This window comes from Sphaeramia orbicularis, chromosome 5 (assembly GCF_902148855.1).
Source record: "Sphaeramia orbicularis chromosome 5, fSphaOr1.1, whole genome shotgun sequence".
NCBI lineage: Eukaryota > Metazoa > Chordata > Actinopteri > Kurtiformes > Apogonidae > Sphaeramia > Sphaeramia orbicularis.
In genome coordinates, this window is record NC_043961.1 from 57,174,685 (window position 1) to 57,193,609 (window position 18,925).

At 33.6% G+C, this 18,925-nt stretch overlaps 1 protein-coding gene across 1 annotated transcript in view; it reads right to left on the minus strand.

Moving 5' to 3' along the window:
• The window catches only part of igsf21a (immunoglobin superfamily, member 21a), a 747,424-nt gene extending 730,669 nt beyond the window's left edge, over window positions 1–16,755 (minus strand). The window contains exon 1 of the mRNA XM_030134531.1: window positions 16,507–16,755. Coding sequence (XP_029990391.1) covers window positions 16,507–16,645 — 139 coding nt within the window. The 5' untranslated portion in view covers window positions 16,646–16,755. The remainder of the gene's footprint in view (window positions 1–16,506) is intronic.
• Between the last annotated feature and the right edge of the window lie 2,170 nt (window positions 16,756–18,925).

Genomic DNA, 18,925 nt, shown 5'->3' on the forward strand with positions numbered 1-18,925 from the left:
TTTAAATGGAGTGGCACCTTCTTACTTAACGGAGCTGGTTAGACTATATGCACCTTCTCATACTCTTCGCTCACAAGGATCTGGCCTCCTGACTGTGCCTAAAGTCAGGAAAAAGACTGTCGGTGAGCGAGCCTTTTCTTTCCGTGCGCCAACACTTTGGAACAGTCTTCCTCTGGACAGAAGGCAGGCATGTTCTGTGGATGTTTTTAAAGTAAAGCTCAAGACCCACTTGTTTACTCTGTGTTATATGTCTTGATTTGTTTTTACTGTTAATGTTTTTAGTTTTTATGTTTTATTGTAATTGATTTTATATCTGTACAGCACTTTGATTGATAGCGCTCTACAAATAAATTATTGTTATTATTTTTATTATTATTATTATTGCTAATTCTCCTCTTATTCATAAATGTTAGTATTGTGGATCTAAAACAATACCAGCTGACACAAAAACACTAAATGTGTCAGTGGACGGATGTGACATGGTTGTTGTGGATCCCATCATACTGATGCTCTGCAGCCATGTCAGCGTTTACACTAATGATCCCTGTGCAAAAACTAGGATCAGAATTATTTATTGTATAGTTTATCATCAGACTAAAGAGTAAATAACAATATAGAATTGTTATTTCTTTATAAAAATGCTTATTATTAGAAAACTGTTGATTTAAAAAGTGTCATGTGACATTCTTAATGTATGTATTGGTGTAACATAAGCAGGATGGATCAGCACCATACTCCAGATTGAACCTGTAAAAATAAAACATGTGATATGTAGGATAGAATCTGGTAAGAAAAACTGGGGAATCTAAAAGAATAGAATATTTGTTTTTCAGGTAAATTCAGTTCAAATATAACTTGGCCATTTGTGACCTGAAAATATAGCATTAATTGTGATGAAATTGGACATTTTTGAGCTGAAAACATAGTTCATATGAGCATCAACATGTTGAACAGAACTGAAATCCTGTAAATTTGCAGAACTTGCATTTACCAACACAAAGTTCCTTTGAGGATTCACTTATATTGATTTCTTATGCACAAAGACAGAAATAAGACCTCTAAGCAAATTTTAGCCGATGTGTTAAGTTATTAAAATGGAGATGTTATCAGTTGGAAGTGATAGTGTGACATTAATTACATTCTCTTATGACGTAAATACTGAACTGAATCGATGTGGGGCGCGTTTAAAAAAAAACAAATATAGATTTACATTTGGACACAAGAAACAAAGAAAGTGCATTTCCAATAAGACTGCCAGCCTCGTCCTATTAGAAAGATAAAAAATGAAAAAGACATTTACAGAATCACGATGACTGACCAAACAAACAATGGCAGAACAAAACAATAAGACTGCTTCTAATCTCTGCATAATCACTTTATATAACTGCTGAAAGCTGCAGGGCTGTGGAAAAAAAAGCCTGGTGATTGTTACGGCATAACCACAACCCATTTTCCATCCAATATCTCCTCTCACTTCCTGTGAATCAAGACCAGCCATCAGTAACAGACAGTCACAGCGCGCAGGAAACCATTAGATCTAACAGAGATGCAGCGCCTGTTCAATCTGTCAACACACCATCTATAAGACGACACAATATGAACGGACGCAGTCTTTTCTTTGTAGGTGCTTTATTCACCACGTACGACCTAAAGGGTTCAGACGAGCTGTTCAGGTCTTTGTGTGATGTGCTCAAGAATCCCTTTGCCCTTTGACACAGCGAAAACAGTGAATAAATGCAAAAATCTAAGTCTTACCAAGTGTATTTTTCTCATTTCTAGTCAAAATATTTCATCACTCGTAAAATTTTATTATCTCCACCAGGAGGTATTGTGATCACTTTGCTTTGTGTGTTTGTTTGTTTGTTTGTTTGCAAGATAACTCTAAAAGTTATGGACGGATTTTCATGAAATTTTCAGCTAATGTTGATCCTGGCACAAGGAAGAAACGATTAAATTTTGGTGGTGATCAGGGGGGAATGGGGGGGGGGGGGGCAGATCTGTCTTGGTGGAGGTCTGTGCTCGCCGAGTGCTTTTCTTGTTTTCTTTATTTATTTTATTGCTTCATTTAATAGGGACCATGCACATTTATGAACACTGCTGAATAAAAAAAATACTTCTGTAAATATGCCAGAATTAGTAAAAACTAGAAAAGCATTTGGTGAGCACAGACCCCCCCCCCCCAAATCACACCAAAATTTAATAATTTGTTCCTTGTGCCAATATCAACATTTTCTGAAAATTTCATCCAAATCCATCCATAACTTTTTGACTTATCTTGCTAACAGACAAACAAACAACCCCCCCCCCCCCCCCTCCCATTAATGCAAAAATCTAAATCTTACTAAGTGTATTTTTCATCATTTCTAGTCAAAATATTTCATCACATTAAAATTTTATTTCATTTATTTATTTTATTGGTTTATTTAATAGAGACCATGCACATTTATGAACACTGCTGAATAAAAAAAAATACTTCTGTAAATATGCCAGAATTAGTGAAAACTAGAAAAGCATTTGGTGAGCACAGACCCCCCCCCCCCCCCCCCCCCCCCCATCACACCAAAATGTAATATTTTTTTCCTTGTGCCAGTATTAACATTTTCTGAAAATTTCATCCAAATCCATCCATAACTTTTTGAGTTATCTTGCTAACAGACAAACAACACCCCCACCCCCCGTGACTGCAAAATCTAAATCTTACTAAGTGTATTTTTCATCATTTCTAGTCAAAATATCTCATCACATTCAAAATTTTCTTTCATTTATTTATTTTATTGGTTTATTTAATAGGGACCATGCACATTTATGAACACTGCTGAATAAAAAATACACCTATGTAAATATGCCAGAATTAGTGAAAACTAGAAAAGCATTTGGTGAGCACAGACCCCCACCCCCCCACCCCCAAATCACACCAAAATTTAATAATTTGTTCCTTGTGCCAGTATCAACATTTTCTGAAAATTTCATCCAAATCCGTCCATAACTTTTTGAGTTATCTTGCTAACAGACAAACAACCAAACAAACAACAATTTTTTTTTTTGCTTAATTCAATTTTTTATTTATTTTTTTCTTTTTTCTTTTTTTTTTTGCTAAATTCCAGCAAAACAATCTGCCAATGGAACAAGTGAAAACTGTCTTGATAAGATTTCTTGAAATAAGATTTTTCAGTTTTATTGTCTAAAAATAAGCTCTTCTATCTCAATGAAAAGTTACTGTTTAGATCAGGGGTGTCAAACTCATTTTAGTTCAGGGGCCACATACAGACTAATATGACATAAAGTGGGCCAGACCAGTAAAATAATATGAATAATAGGACAAGAACTGATAAATAATATCAACCCCAAAGTTTTTTGTTATATTTTTGAGTGAAAAAAGTCAAATTCCATAATGAAAATGTTTACATCTATGAACACGAACAAATATGAACAACCTGAAAATTCTGAAGAAAAATAAGTGCAATGTTAACAATATTACCCCTTAGTTTATCATTTACACATGTGCATCACAACTTACAGACCACAGTGGATCTACAAATACACCAAACATTTAGTAACAGGCAGAATATTGGTCAAATTCCACATACTTCTCTAAAGACATTTCAGGTTATTCACATTTTTTTGTAAAAAGGTTAGTCTGTAAATGTAAATATTTGTGTAATTTTACTTTTTTTTACACTAAAACAAAGAGAGAAATTTGTAGTTTTCTTTATTTATAGGTTATTATAATAGTATTTTACTGGTCTGACCCACTTTATATTGAATTGACGTAAAATGATTTCAACATCATCAACATTTTTGAATTTCACAAATTCATCCCACGGGCCGGATTGGACCCTTTGGGCGGGCCGGTTTTGGTCCCCGGGCCACATGTTTGACACCTATGCCTTAGGTGATTATGCCTATTTCTTTTCTGTTTATTTGTTTGTTTGTTTGTTTGTTTTGATGCTGCCATCATTATTTGTATTTTTAATTTTTTATATTTTTTATAGCGAACAAGTGATGTACTAATGTCTGTTTTATGTCTTGTTTCTTTCACCTGCCTAGAGACTGCAGATGAAAAGTAGTTATTTTTACAAATTCTGGCATATGTGTATTTTTTTTACACAGCAATGTTCATAAATATGCATGGTCCCTATTAAATAAACCAATAAAATAAATAAATAAAATTTGAAGTGTGATGAGATATTTTGACTAGGAATGTGAAAAATACACTTGGTAAGATTTAGATTTTTGCAGTGCACGTATCCCTTTGCACTTTGACATAGCAAAAACAGTGAATACCAGATTATTCCGCTCCTTATCCCGATAATATTCCCACAAGATTCCGCTAGTAGCAAATCATCTGAGGTTGACTTTCCGATTTTCCTGATCTCCATAAAATCAAAGCGCCTTGCACTTTACTGCATTATTTCTTTGAACCCACATGCAGCTGTACAAATCTTAACATACAGTAGCTTTCACTCTTCATTTGCATTTATTCGGTACAATGAAAGGACTTGACGTACGAATACGTTCGTGTATAAGGGCGGCAAATTGTCACTAGCTGTGGGAGTAAACAAGCGCTGGGTTTTACTCGTGTAGCTTTCAACAAACGTATTATGCTTAGTGAGAATTATGCAAAAGAACATATCTAATATTACTGTGGCAAGACAGTTAATTCATTCACATCTCGCACTATAAAGTGAAAGGGAAATGAGATCCGGCATTAGAGATACTTTGATATCTATTAGGTAAAAACTAGTTTTAAAGGAAGCCAGTGAAGATGTCAAACCGATAGCTCTTATTAGAGAAAAAGGTTTCAAAAAGCCGCCATTTGACAGAGAATAATTTCAACTCGGCTTCTGAACATTCTTATCTAAAGTTCTTAGTGTCTTCAAGAAATCTCTTAAGCTCTGCGTTGCTAGTCTGCGATCATTTGAACCAGCGCAGGGTTTTCTGAGAACCTTTATCTTATGACATGTAATTCTTTGACACACCAGAAAACTCACAGCACTTTTTTTTTTTTTTTTGTTTTGACCTGGTTACATTCGGTTAAACGAAGCTCGCACTGGAATATTTTGAGATATTATGTCTCGTTTTTTTATCTAAAAGTTCAAAAACAAGACTTTACTCCTTCCCAGTTTATCAACCGCTTCTGTTCTGTTCGAGCTTTTATGTCGGGCTGAAATTCGATGCAAATGAAAGTTTCACTTATTGATGGAGTTTTCTTTCATTTTCATCACATAGCTCAAAGGCCGTGCAATGAAGGCTTGGGTGGATCAAGCCTGGTTGTAATACAAGGAATATTCAATAATAAAAAAAAAAAATTATATAAAAAACATGTCTGTGCGTTGAAATGTTTCACCTGCAGTACAAGGATACCAGTGAGATAAATCTTCATAAGAGTATGTGTGTGTGCTGAGGCTACAGAAGGCGCTCTGATGTAACAGGTGCACTGGAGGCCAAAAGCATAGGCACATGTTGGAGATGGAGGCAGATAACCAAGACACCGCTGCAGGGAATACACCGTTAACATGAGCAACTCCACGTGTACACCATGCAGATCACCGTAGAATTTCATTTCTACAATATTCCCATGCTAATGTTATCCTCTGTCACATGCACACAACACTCACGTCAGGTATAAATCCTTAACAACTACAACTACATGCGTATATTTTGCTGAAACTGTCTTGCAGGTGCACGTAGGACTATACGCTAAAAACAAAAATCTAAGTCTTACCAAGTGGATTTTTCTCATTTCTAGTCAAAATATGTCATCATCATATGGCAGATTTTTTTCTTTTTTTTTTTTTTTTTTTTTTTTTTCTTAATTCAAGCAAAATAAATCTGCCAATGGAACAAGTGAAAACTATCTCAGTAAGATTTCTTGAAATAAGATTTTCAAGATCTGTTGTCTAAAAATCAGTTCTTATTTCTCACTTACAAGTTACTCTTTCAATGATTATGTCTTATTTTAAGAGTGATGAGATATTTTGACTAGAAATGAGGAAAAACACACTTGGTAACATTTAGATTTTTGCAGTGCTGCAGGGAATACACGTGTATATCATGCAGATCACTATTTAGTTTCACATACCAAAGCCTGTATTTTTATTTCTACAATATTCCCATGCTAATGTCATCCTCTATCACGTGCACACAACACTCACGTCAGGTGTAAATCCTTAACAACTGCACACATCTCATTTGCTGAAACTGTCTTGCAGGTGCACGTAGGACTATACGCTAAAAACAAAACTCTAAATCTTACCAAGTGGATTTTTCTCATTTCTAGTCAAAATATGTCATCACACCTAAAATAAGACAGAATCACCTAAAGAGTGACTTGCAAGTGAGATATAAGAACAGATTTTTAGACAATAGATCTGGAAAATCTTAGTTCAAGAAATAGTACCAAGATCATTTTCACTTGTTTCACTGGCAATTTTTTATTATTTTTTTTTGTTTAATTCAAGCTAAAAAATTCAAGATTTCATCATTATTCAAGGTTGTTGTTTTTTTTTTGCTTAACACAAGCAAAAAAAAATGGAGATTTCAAGATAATTCAAGATTAAGTGAGATATAACAACTTATTTTCAGACAATAGATCTTGAAATTCTTATTTTAAGAAATCATACCGACATCATTTTCACTTGTTCCATTGGCAGATTTTTGTTTTTGCTTAATTCAAGATTTTTTTTTTTTTTTTTTTTTTTTTTTTTTGCTTAATTCAAGCTAAAAAAATCAAGATAAGACAATTCAAGATGTTTTTTGCATAATTCAAGCAAAAAAAAAAAATCAAGATTTCAAGATTATTCAAGATTAAGTGAGATATAAGAACTTATTTTTAGGCAATAGATCTTGAAAATCTTACTTCAAGAAATCATACCAAGATAATTTTCATTTTCACTTCTTTCATTGGCAGATTTTTTTTCTTTTTTTTTTTTTTTTTCTTAATTCAAGCAAAATAAATCTGCCAATGGAACAAGTGAAAACTATCTCAGTAAGATTTCTTGAAATAAGATTTTCAAGATCTGTTGTCTAAAAATCAGTTCTTATTTCTCACTTACAAGTTACTCTTTCAATGATTATGTCTTATTTTAAGAGTGATGAGATATTTTGACTAGAAATGAGGAAAAACACACTTGGTAACATTTAGATTTTTGCAGTGCTGCAGGGAATACACGTGTATATCATGCAGATCACTATTTAGTTTCACATACCAAAGCCTGTATTTTTATTTCTACAATATTCCCATGCTAATGTCATCCTCTATCACATGCACACAACACTCACGTCAGGTGTAAATCCTTAACAACTGCACACATCTCATTTGCTGAAACTGTCTTGCAGGTGCACATAGGACTATACGCTAAAAACAAAACTCTAAATCTTACCAAGTGGATTTTTCTCATTTCTAGTCAAAATATGTCATCACACCTAAAATAAGACAGAATCACCTAAAGAGTGACTTGCAAGTGAGATATAAGAACAGATTTTTAGACAATAGATCTGGAAAATCTTAGTTCAAGAAATAGTACCAAGATCATTTTCACTTGTTTCACTGGCAAATTTTTTTTTTTTTTTTTGTTTAATTCAAGCTAAAAAATTCAAGATTTCATCATTATTCAAGGTTGTTGTTTTTTTTTTGCTTAACACAAGCAAAAAAAAAATGGAGATTTCAAGATAATTCAAGATTAAGTGAGATATAACAACTTATTTTCAGACAATAGATCTTGAAATTCTTATTTTAAGAAATCATACCGACATCATTTTCACTTGTTCCATTGGCAGATTTTTGTTTTTGCTTAATTCAAGATTTTTTTTTTTTTTTTTTTTTGCTTAATTCAAGCTAAAAAAATCAAGATAAGACAATTCAAGATGTTTTTTGCATAATTCAAGCAAAAAAAAAAAAAATCAAGATTTCAAGATTATTCAAGATTAAGTGAGATATAAGAACTTATTTTTAGGCAATAGATCTTGAAAATCTTACTTCAAGAAATCATACCAAGATAATTTTCATTTTCACTTCTTTCATTGGCAGATTTTTTTTCTTTTTTTTTTTTTTTTCTTAATTCAAGCAAAATAAATCTGCCAATGGAACAAGTGAAAACTATCTCAGTAAGATTTCTTGAAATAAGATTTTCAAGATCTGTTGTCTAAAAATCAGTTCTTATTTCTCACTTACAAGTTACTCTTTCAATGATTATGTCTTATTTTAAGAGTGATGAGATATTTTGACTAGAAATGAGAAAAACACTCTTGGTAAGATTTAGATTTTTGCAGTGCTGCAGGGAATACACGTGTATATCATGCAGATCACTATTTAGTTTCACATACCAAAGCCTGTATTTTTATTTCTACAATATTCCCATGCTAATGTCATCCTCTATCACGTGCACACAACACTCACGTCAGGTATAAATCCTTAACGACTGCACACATCTCATTTGCTGAAACTGTCTTGCAGGTGCACGTTGGACTGCATTAAGCAAAGAGCTGATAAAGTGTTTTCCAGCGGACACAGCACATCTGGCAGACAGCGGTAGAGTGCAGAGTGCAACTTCACTAAGCGAGACAGTGTCACTCACAAAGACCATACCACATGTGTCTTTATTTTCTTTCTCTTTGCCGAGCCGGGATTAGAGAAAACAGTCGGAGAAATAAAATGTATCACATTTCATTACACGGGATAGAGATGGACTCATCGACCACAGGCTGTGTCTTTGGGGAGACAAATATATATCTTCAGACAACAGCGCTCGTACTGAGACAGAAAAGATGTTGGAGAAAAAGAAAACATAGGATAATAGTACACTGATGAGAACTGATGATGGTAAAAACACACCGGTAGTAATAAAGAATATTCCATGGCAGCACAAGAATATTTTATATACTGATTATTTTTTTTATTTTTTTTTTTAACAACAGTGTATTTCAGTTTTATTTCTTACAGTATGATAATATCACTCACACATTCAGGCAACAGATGCAAACAGTAGCCATGCACTCATTCATTCATTCACTCATTCATTTATTTGTTTTGAGCAGAAGAAAAAAATTAAAGGAACTAATATCAGAGCAAATACATTAATAAACAAAGGCGATCAAGAGAAAATAGCAATTGCAATGTATACTAGTAATAACAAAATAAATTCAATACGTTCTGCTCAAAAAGGAGTGGGAAGAAAAAAACTTATTAAATCCCACCCCCATCTCACGGGTATTCAACATAACACATGACTTTTGCGTCTTTAACCCTTTCATGCATGAATTATGAGAACTTTAGTCAATATTTTTTTCTTGAGAGTTTTTATTCCTCGTTAGGCATGAAAAAAAAAACAATGCAATTGATTTTTTTTTTTTTTTTTTTTTTTGTATGAACCTATTTTTCGTGGAGTTACAAAAATGTCCACTCAGCTGGACACCATGCATTTAAGTTTTGAAGCAAAGAAACGTTTATTTAAAAATCATCATCAGAAAGTGATATACTGTGTGAAAACTATGAAATAAAAACATTTTTAATGCCGCTAATTGCAAAATTACTACTGTTTTCTCACATTTTATCATACTTTAATATTAGTTATTACTCCTTTCGTGGAGATAATATCCTCCTGAGACCCAGGAAATTGACAGTGTTAGCTTATTTACATTAGATAGATAGATAGATAGATAGATAGATAGATAGATAGATAGATAGATAGATAGATAGATAGATAGATAGATAGATAGATAGATAGATAGATAGATAGATAGATAGATAGATTTTAAAAATTAAGGTTCAAGGTTACTTTATTTATACCCGTAGGTAGATTTGTTTTGCAGTCTAGGTGATTGCCTTGACATTACAACAACACATACATTAAACATGCAAGACAGGCACTTGATCACGCTTACAGACAGGACAAAAAGTGCTCAGTGTTCCACTATTCATTGGTATAGCAGCATGGATAAGTAAATAAAATAGGTAAGATCAAATAAATAAAAAACAAGATGCAATAAAAAAAAAAAACCCAGAAAAGATGAAAACAATCCGGGATAAAAACCAGAATAAGAACATACAATTAACCCTTTCATGCATGAATTATGAGAACCTTAATCAAGATTTTTTTCCTGAGTGTTTTTTTTTCTCTTTGGGCATTAAAAAAAAACAATGTGATTGAATTTTTTTTTTTTTTTTTTTTTAACTGAACCTGTTTTTCATGGAGTTACAAAAATGTCCACTCAGCTAGACACCATGCGTTTAATTTTTGAAGCAAAGAAACATGTATTTACTGACATACTGTGTGAAAACTATGAAATAAATGTTTTGTTTTGTTTTTTTTAACGTTGCTAATCTGATGTTTTCTCACATTTTAACACACTATAATAGTAGTTATTACTCACTCAAATAATATGCAAAAAAACAACAAAACACAACAACATAAAAACAAACAAACTGTTAACTACAGTCTAATAACAATTAGCAATTGATTTACACTCAAATATGTTGCTGCAAATCAGGTTTATCAAGAACAGGAATGTTACAGTAACAGTATGAATTGCAGTGTATTATGGGATGGTGCATAAGTATTCACTGTATTGGCTGATATGCAAGTAAAACAACAAAATCCATAAATATACAAGAGACCAGAATAACTGTCCACTGTAGTAACCACTGTGCATGAAAGGGTTAAAGAATTTTTAAAAATTATTATTTTTATAGATTGATTGATTTTTTTATATGGAATGTCCTTTGCTATGCACAGCATTTTTAAAGTTAAACTGTCAAACGTTTGTCCCCTATAGAGGACAGAATATATTGCTGGGTCTCAGGAGGATATGCAAAAAAAAAAAAAAAAAATACAAAAAAAAAATTTGTTTCAGAAAACTGTTAATTACAGTCTAATAACAATTAGCAATTGATTAACACTAAAATATCTTACACAGGTTTATCAAGAGCAGCAACGTTACAGTAATTGTGTGAATTGCAGTGTTTGGGATGATGCATAAGTGTCCACTGTGTCGGCTGATATGGAACTAAAACAACAAAATCCATGAATAAACAATAGAACAGCTGTAGAATAACTGTCCACTGTAGTGACCGGTATGCATGAAAGGGTTAATAATATAATAACCCTTTCATGCACGAATTATGAGAACCTTAGTCAAGATTTTTTTCTTCAGTGTTTAGCCATGAAAAAAACAATGCGATCGAGTTTTTTGTTTCTATGGAGTTACAAAAATATCCATGCATTTAGTTTTTGAAGTAAAGAAACATGTGTTTAAAACCCAATAACAGAGAGTGATATGAAAACAATGAAATAAAAACATTTTTAATGCTGCTAATCTGATGTCTTCTCACATTTTAACATATTCTAATGCTAGTAATTACTCACTTCATGGAGATAATATGCAAAAAAAAAAAAAACAACCTTCTTGTCTAACAAATAACAATTGATTTACACTCAAACATGTTAGTGCAGATCAGGTTTATGAAGAACAGCAAAGTTACAGTAATGATCTGAATTACAGTGTATGGGATGGTGCATCAGCGTCCACTGTGTTGGCTGATATGGAACTAAAACAACAAAACCCATGAATATACAAGAGAACAGCTGGAGAAGAACTGTCCACTGGAGTGGACAGTGCATGAAAGGGATAACATGTGTTTCGAGTCCTAATAATGTAAGTAACAGATAGAAAACATTCTGAAATCTCACAGGTGAATTGAATTATAATCTAAACTAGGGCTGAACAATGTGGACAAAATTTCATATCTCGACTTTCATGTCAGATATCTCAATATTGATACGATATGACTTCGGGTTCGGTGAAAACCAAGCATTTTTCAGAAAAATACTAACATCATAATACAAAAGAATGTGGAAAGTGCAGTTTTATTTATAAGAACTCACTGCCAGTCATCAACATTAACATAAAGTACGAATCAATTACATTGCAAACTCACTGATCAATTACGTACAAACTAGAACACTGAGGTCATCAAACGCAGGGTAACTAGCGACTCCCAGAAATATTACAAAGAAAATGGGGGACGCAGCCTTTACTAACTATGCACCAAAGTTATGGAATACAATTCCAAAAGACATTAGAGAAGCCAGTTCACTGAATATAGTTAAAACCAAATTAAAAACATTTTTATTCTCATTAGCCTTTGAAAGGAGATAAAAATGGGGTCACAATTCAGGAACCAGGAATGTGCGTTTTTTTATTTTTATTTTATTTTACTGTATTTCTGTTTTTATTTTTATTTTATTGTATTTCTCTCAAATTTCATCTTATTTCTTGCACTTCAAAAATTCTTTGCACAATCAAATATTTTAATGTGCGCTGTTTTTATATTTATTTTTATTTTATTGTATTTCTAATCAAATCTTAATGTATTTTAATATTGTATTTTTTTCAATCAATGTGAAGCACTTTGGGCTACAATTTCTGTATGAAAGGTGCTATACAAATAAAGTTTATTATTATTATTATTATTAATTAAATTTGTTGTGACTTCCAGAGCTGAACATGCAGGGTGAGCGCGGGGGAAATCTACATCGTTTATATCGTTGCTTTTTCGATATTAATATCTTGAATGTTCATATCTCGATATCGATACGATAACGATATATCTTTCAGCCCTAATCTAAACTCACAGGAATATCCCATGTCAGCATCTTCATAACACATGGCCTGTATGCACTTCAGTGTCTCCTGGCCAACACTATCCCACCAGTTTTATCATTAAACATCATGTTAAACTCAACTCAGATAACGATTTCCTATATAGGTCAGAAAAGGTCAACAGCACTTCCAAGACAACAAAATCCTTTAGCTAACACGGCACGGTTAGTTTGTAAGACAAGGTTGCCATGATGTTGTAAGCCACAGGTGTCAAACATGCGGCCCGGGGGCCAAATCTGGCCCACTAAAGGGTCCAGTCTGGCCCGCGGGATGAATTTGTGAAATGCAAAAATTACACTGAAGATATCAACAACACTGGGTTACAAAAAAATGTTTTTTGCAAGTTGTCTAGGTTTTTTTCAACTGAATTAGGACCATTTTTGCACCGCTAAATCCAAAAATGACATCTGTTTTTCTCAATCAGGTCAGGTTTTTTTGCTAATTAGATTTTGAAAAATTTGATCTTCTCACAAAATTTATTACATTTTTGTGACTTTATCAGTTGATTTTTTTATATAGTTCTCACCCAAAATAGGTTTTAAGAGAAAAAAAAATCATTTGATCACTTGATTCCTGTTAGGTACAATGGTGTATTCAGCGCAGATGTAGCAGAATACGTCAGGCTTATTTTTGCAAGATCTTCTAGTCGAAGCCATTTCATTCACCTGTTATATTAAAAAAAAAACAATCATAAATTGGCAAAAGTAAAATCTTCAGAACTCGTTTATTGCAAGAAATATGAAAGAATTTTGTATCATATGATGTGAAAATGCCCATAAATGTAAGAAAAAATGTTAAAAAAGCCAATATGTAGCATAGTTCAGAAAGTTGACCTGACTGAGCAAAATTATTGGGATTTTTGGATTCAGCACACCAAAATGATCCTAAATCAGCTCAAAAAACTTAAACAATAAATTTGTTGTTGGCCAGTGTAATCAAGGATGTTAAAATCATTTTAGGTCAATTCAGTCTAAAGTGGATCAGACTACCAACATATTATCCTAATAACCTATAAATAATGAAAACGTCAAATTTCCCTCTTTGTTTTAGTACAAAAAAAGAAAAATTAGGAAAAAAATGACATTTACAGACTTTCCTTTTATATAAAATATGAATAACCTGAACAAATATGAACAATCTGAAATGTCTTAAGAGAAGTATGTGGAATTTGAAACAATATTCTGCCTGTTACTAAATCTTTAGGTTGTCATGTGTATATGATCAACTTATGTGTAATATTGTTAACAACGCACTTTTTTTCTTAAGAATTTTCAGGTTCATATTTGTTCATGTTATGTTCAAGTACAGTTCGTAGGTGTAAACATTTTCATCATGGAATTTTACTTTTTTCACTCAAAAACATGGAGAAAACTTTGGAGTTGGCATTATTTATCAATTCTTATCCTATTATTTATTATTATTATTATTTTACTGGTCCAGCCCACTTTAGATCATATTAGGCTGAATGTGGCCCCTGAACTAACATGAGTTTGACACCCCTGCTTTAACCCTTTCATGCACAAATTATGAGAACCTTAATCAAATTTTTTTCCTGAGTGTTTTTATTCCTCTTTAGGCATGAAAAAAACAATGTGATTGAAAGTTTTCTTCTGAAAAAAAATAAATAAATAAAATAAAATAAAAAAAATAAAAAATAACATAAAATAAACAATGAAAAAAAAAAAATTCTTATGAACCTATTTTTCATGAAGTTGCAAAAACGTCCAATCAGCTGGACACCACCGAGCTATGTGTTAAAAAAAAAAACAAACAACATCGACAACGAAAATCCATGAACATCCAAGAAAACAGCTGTAGAATAGCTGTCCACTGTAGTGACCAGTATACATGAAAGGGTTAACGTGACCCCTGAACTAAAATGAATTTGACACCCCTGTTTTAACCCTTTCATGCACAAATTATGAGAACTTTAATCAAAATTTTTTCCTGAGTGTTTTTATTCCTCTTTAGGCATGAAAAAAACAATGTGATTGAAAGTTTTCTTCTGAAAAAAAAAATAAAAAAAATAAAATAAAAATAAAAAATAAATAATGAAAAAAAATTCTTATGAACCTATTTTTCATAAAGCTGCAAAAATGTCCAATCAGTTGGACACTACCGAGCTATGTGTAAAAAAAAAATTAAAAAAAACAAACCAACATCAACAACGAAAAGAACAACAAAATCCATGAATATACAAGAAAACAGCTGTAGAAAAGCTGTCCACTGTAGTGACCAGTATACATGAAAGGGTTAACGTGACCCCTGAACTAAAAATGACTTTGACACCCCTGCTTTAACCCTTTCATGCACAAATTATGAGAACTTTAATCAAAATTTTTTCCTGAGTGTTTTTATTCCTCTTTAGGCATGAAAAAAACAATGTGATTGAAAGTTTTCTTCTGAAAAAAAATAATAAATTAAAAAAAATAATAAAAATAAAAATAAAAAATAAAATAAAATAAATAATGAAAAAAAATTCTTATGAACCTATTTTTCATAAAGTTGCAAAAATGTCCAATCAGCTGGACACCACCGAGCTATGTGTAAAAAAAACAAAAACAAAAAACAAAGCAACATCAACAACGAAAAGAACAACAAAATCCACGAACATCCAAGAAAACAGCTGTAGAATAGCTGTCCACTGTAGTGACCAGTATACATGAAAGGGTTAACGTGACCCCTGAACTAAAAATGACTTTGACACCCCTGTTGTAAGCCATGAAGTGAACTCTCCTCAGAAAAAGTCAGCTCGGAACACATGAGCACATGAGCACACGAGCAAAAAAAAAACCCAGCATCCATACATCCACATCCATCCAATCCTGCACTTCCTTACACTTCACAGGAACAGACTCAAGCGCTTGTATTGCAGTAGTGTAATGTAAATCCCTAATGATGTATGACAACCGTGTAGAAGAACCCAAATTCCCTCTACATGCCACAGGGACCATATGGTAGGGGGGTAAGCAATATCCACCAAGGGAGTATACTTACATTACAGCCACTAGGTTTTTATCTGTGGCAAATATTTGAGTAGTGGCTTCAGGATTAGTCTCTTAACACACACACATACACACCATCTTAAAAAAAAAAAAAAAAATTCAAATGATTCTTATATGTTAGTGACCATGCATGGATGTTGTTGCACTTGAACGCATCACGAGAAAACACGCAACAATGATGCTGCAATGTATGAAACGCACTTTTAATGTTTATGGATGGTAACAACTTTAATATCTGTTGAGCTCAGGTGCAATCTGGTGTGTGTTGGGTGGGTGGGTGGGTGGTGGTGGTGGTGGTGGTGGTGGTGGGGGGGGGGGGGGTAAGACATCCACGGAAAACCCGACAAGAGCGCACGAACCCTGCCTGCCTGCCTGCCTTGGATGTGCCTGACTGTCTTTGCCTTTGCCTTTGCCTTTGCCTGGTGGATCCAGATCTGTGGATGCTGTCATGCATACTGGTTCCTGATAGTCAATGCAGATGGATAAAGACATAATACATAATAACCAGGCCCTTCCTTTTTACCTCTGGGACTCGTTTTTAAAAAGCGCAACGACGCGACGCGCTGCGCAGACGGGGACTGAATCCGACCATTATTCCCATTTTTTTTCGCCTCTATGGGAAAAAAAAGGGGGGGAAAGTTGGCATGAGGCAAGCATGGCACGGATCGCTTCCATCAGGACCAGTCCAGTTGATGCCCACTTAAGTGATTTCCACCTCCACGGAACCAATCACAGCACTTGTATTATTGACACTTCTGGATTTTAGGGTAGACGCACCGAAATGATGTGGATGCGTGTTTTTTTTATTATTATTATTATTATTATAGAGGGTTACACTTACCGACGGCTAAATCCAGTAGATCCGCGCACAAGAGCAAACACAATGAGAAGACGGTCATCTTTCCCTTATTTTGTAATAAATCCCAAACTCCATCTGCGTTTACATGCTCTCCGGGTTTCGGCTGCGTAATCCCCACCATTCCAGAGGTATGCGATTGAAAGGTGCCCCCAAACTATTCATGATGCAGCTCAAGTCTTAAGTGGAGAAAATCGGAGAAGTTGACTGTGGATATACAGCATTCGGAGCAGGCGGAGACACAAAAAATAAAAAAAAAATAAAAAAAGATCGAGCGTCAGTGTTTAAAAAAATAAAAATAAAAACGACTCACTGGGTTGCGTTTTGTTTGTTTTTTTTTTTTTTTTACAGATCAGGAGGAGTGTTATTTCTCATCCTCCGTCTAAATAATGGGAAGCAACGATGAGCCGAGGAAGCAGTAGTGATGGGCTCTGGTAAAACGGAGAGGTTTGGAGGAAAAGCTCTCTCTCTCTCTCCTCTCTCTCTCCTCTCTCTCTACCCTCTCTCTCTCTCTCTCTCCTCGCTCACCCCTCTGTCTCTCTCTCTCTCTCCTCCCGCCCTTCAGACAGACGCACAGTCATTCCTGATCACTCGCTCTTTTGTTTCACACAATTTTCTTCTTTAATCCTACCCTGCATTCAGACCCCTCTAATTCTGTCCATTAAGCCGATTTATTTTTTTTGCAGGATTTCTCTCCTTGTAGGAAAAAAAAAAAAAAAAAAAAAAAAAATGTTTTAAACATCCCTATGTAGACTATACCATGTCTGTTCAGATACACATTCAGAATACTTTATGAATCCTACAGGAAAAAAGTAACAGGGAAGAAAATATTGATATTAACCCTTTCATGCATGAATTATGAGAACCTTAGTCAATATTTTTTTCTTGAGTGTTTTTATTCCTCTTTAGCAGGGGTGGGCAATTAAGTTTCCTGTGGGGCCACATGAGAAACTTTGACAGTTGTTAAGGGCCGGACCAACACACTTGCAGCTCTCCTTAATCTCTCTCTCTCTCTCTCTCTCTCTCTCTCTCTCTCTCTCTCTCTCTCTCTATCTATCTATCTATCTATCTATCTATATATATATATATATATATATATATATATATATATATATATATATATATTTTTTTTTTTTTTTTTTTTTTTTTTTTTTAACATGCAAAAAAGAAAAAAACATACATACAGGGTGGGGAAGTAAAATTTACAATATTTTGAGGCAGGGATTGAAAGACAGTGTATGACCAATTAGTTTATTGAAAGTCATGAGAATTTATTTGCCACAAGAAAACTGACATAATAGAAAATGTTTTTATTCTATGTGTCCTCCTTCTTTCTCAATAACTGCCTTCACATGCTTCCTGAAACTTGCGCAAGTGTTCCTCAAATATTTGGGGTGACAACTTCTCCCATTCTTCTTTAATAGTATCTTCCAGACTTTCTCGTAATAGTTTTGCTCATAGTCATTCTCTTCTTTCCATTATAAACAGTCTTTATGGACACTCCAACTATTTTTGAAATCTCCTTTGGTGTGACGAGTGCATTCAGCAAATCACACACTCTTTGATGTTTGTTTTCCTGATTACTCATATGGGCAAAAGTTTGTGAAAAGGTATGGATAATAGTGTTAGGTATGATTATGACATCAGTATATGTTTGGTTTCAAAACAATTGACATAGTGCCTGCGGAGAAAAAACAACTAAATGTTCATTGTAAATTTTGCTTCCCCACCCTGTACAAACAATATAGATAGATAGATAGATAGATAGATAGATAGATAGATAGATAGATAGATAGATAGATAGATAGATAGATAGATAGATAGATAGATATAAACTTTACTATAATACAAAAACAGTAAATGCAACAATACAATAATAAAATGAAAATGTGGAGCACAGAATACAACTATTTAATGAATATACACAAAAAGACTTCTGAAAATGTGCAAAACCAGCTCCACATTAACTTTACATGAAAAACTATAAATGCATCCAGCTGTGTTTGTTTGCATATCACAGTTCCTTTTCTTTTTCTTTACCTGTGACTTCAGTAAAGAAATACTTACAAGTCCATGTCTTGTTAAAAACTCCGTATTCGGAATCAATCTTTCTTTTTTTGCCGTTAGCTGACATCTTCATGAGCTGAAATTGACCAACAAACCAATCAGTGCATAAGCCTTATGCAAGTACAGAAAGTATGTGTGAAAAAAAAACGTATCCTTCAAAATAAAAGCAGTGGTGTTGTATTGGTTACGTCTATTATGATGATATATATTTGCATTGACTTTTAATTTGCCAATGACCTCATGTGGGCCAGTTAGGGTCAGCTGTCGGGCCGCATGTGGCCCCCGGGCCTTACAACGCCCAGGTCTGCTCTTTAGGCATGAACAAAAACAATGCAAT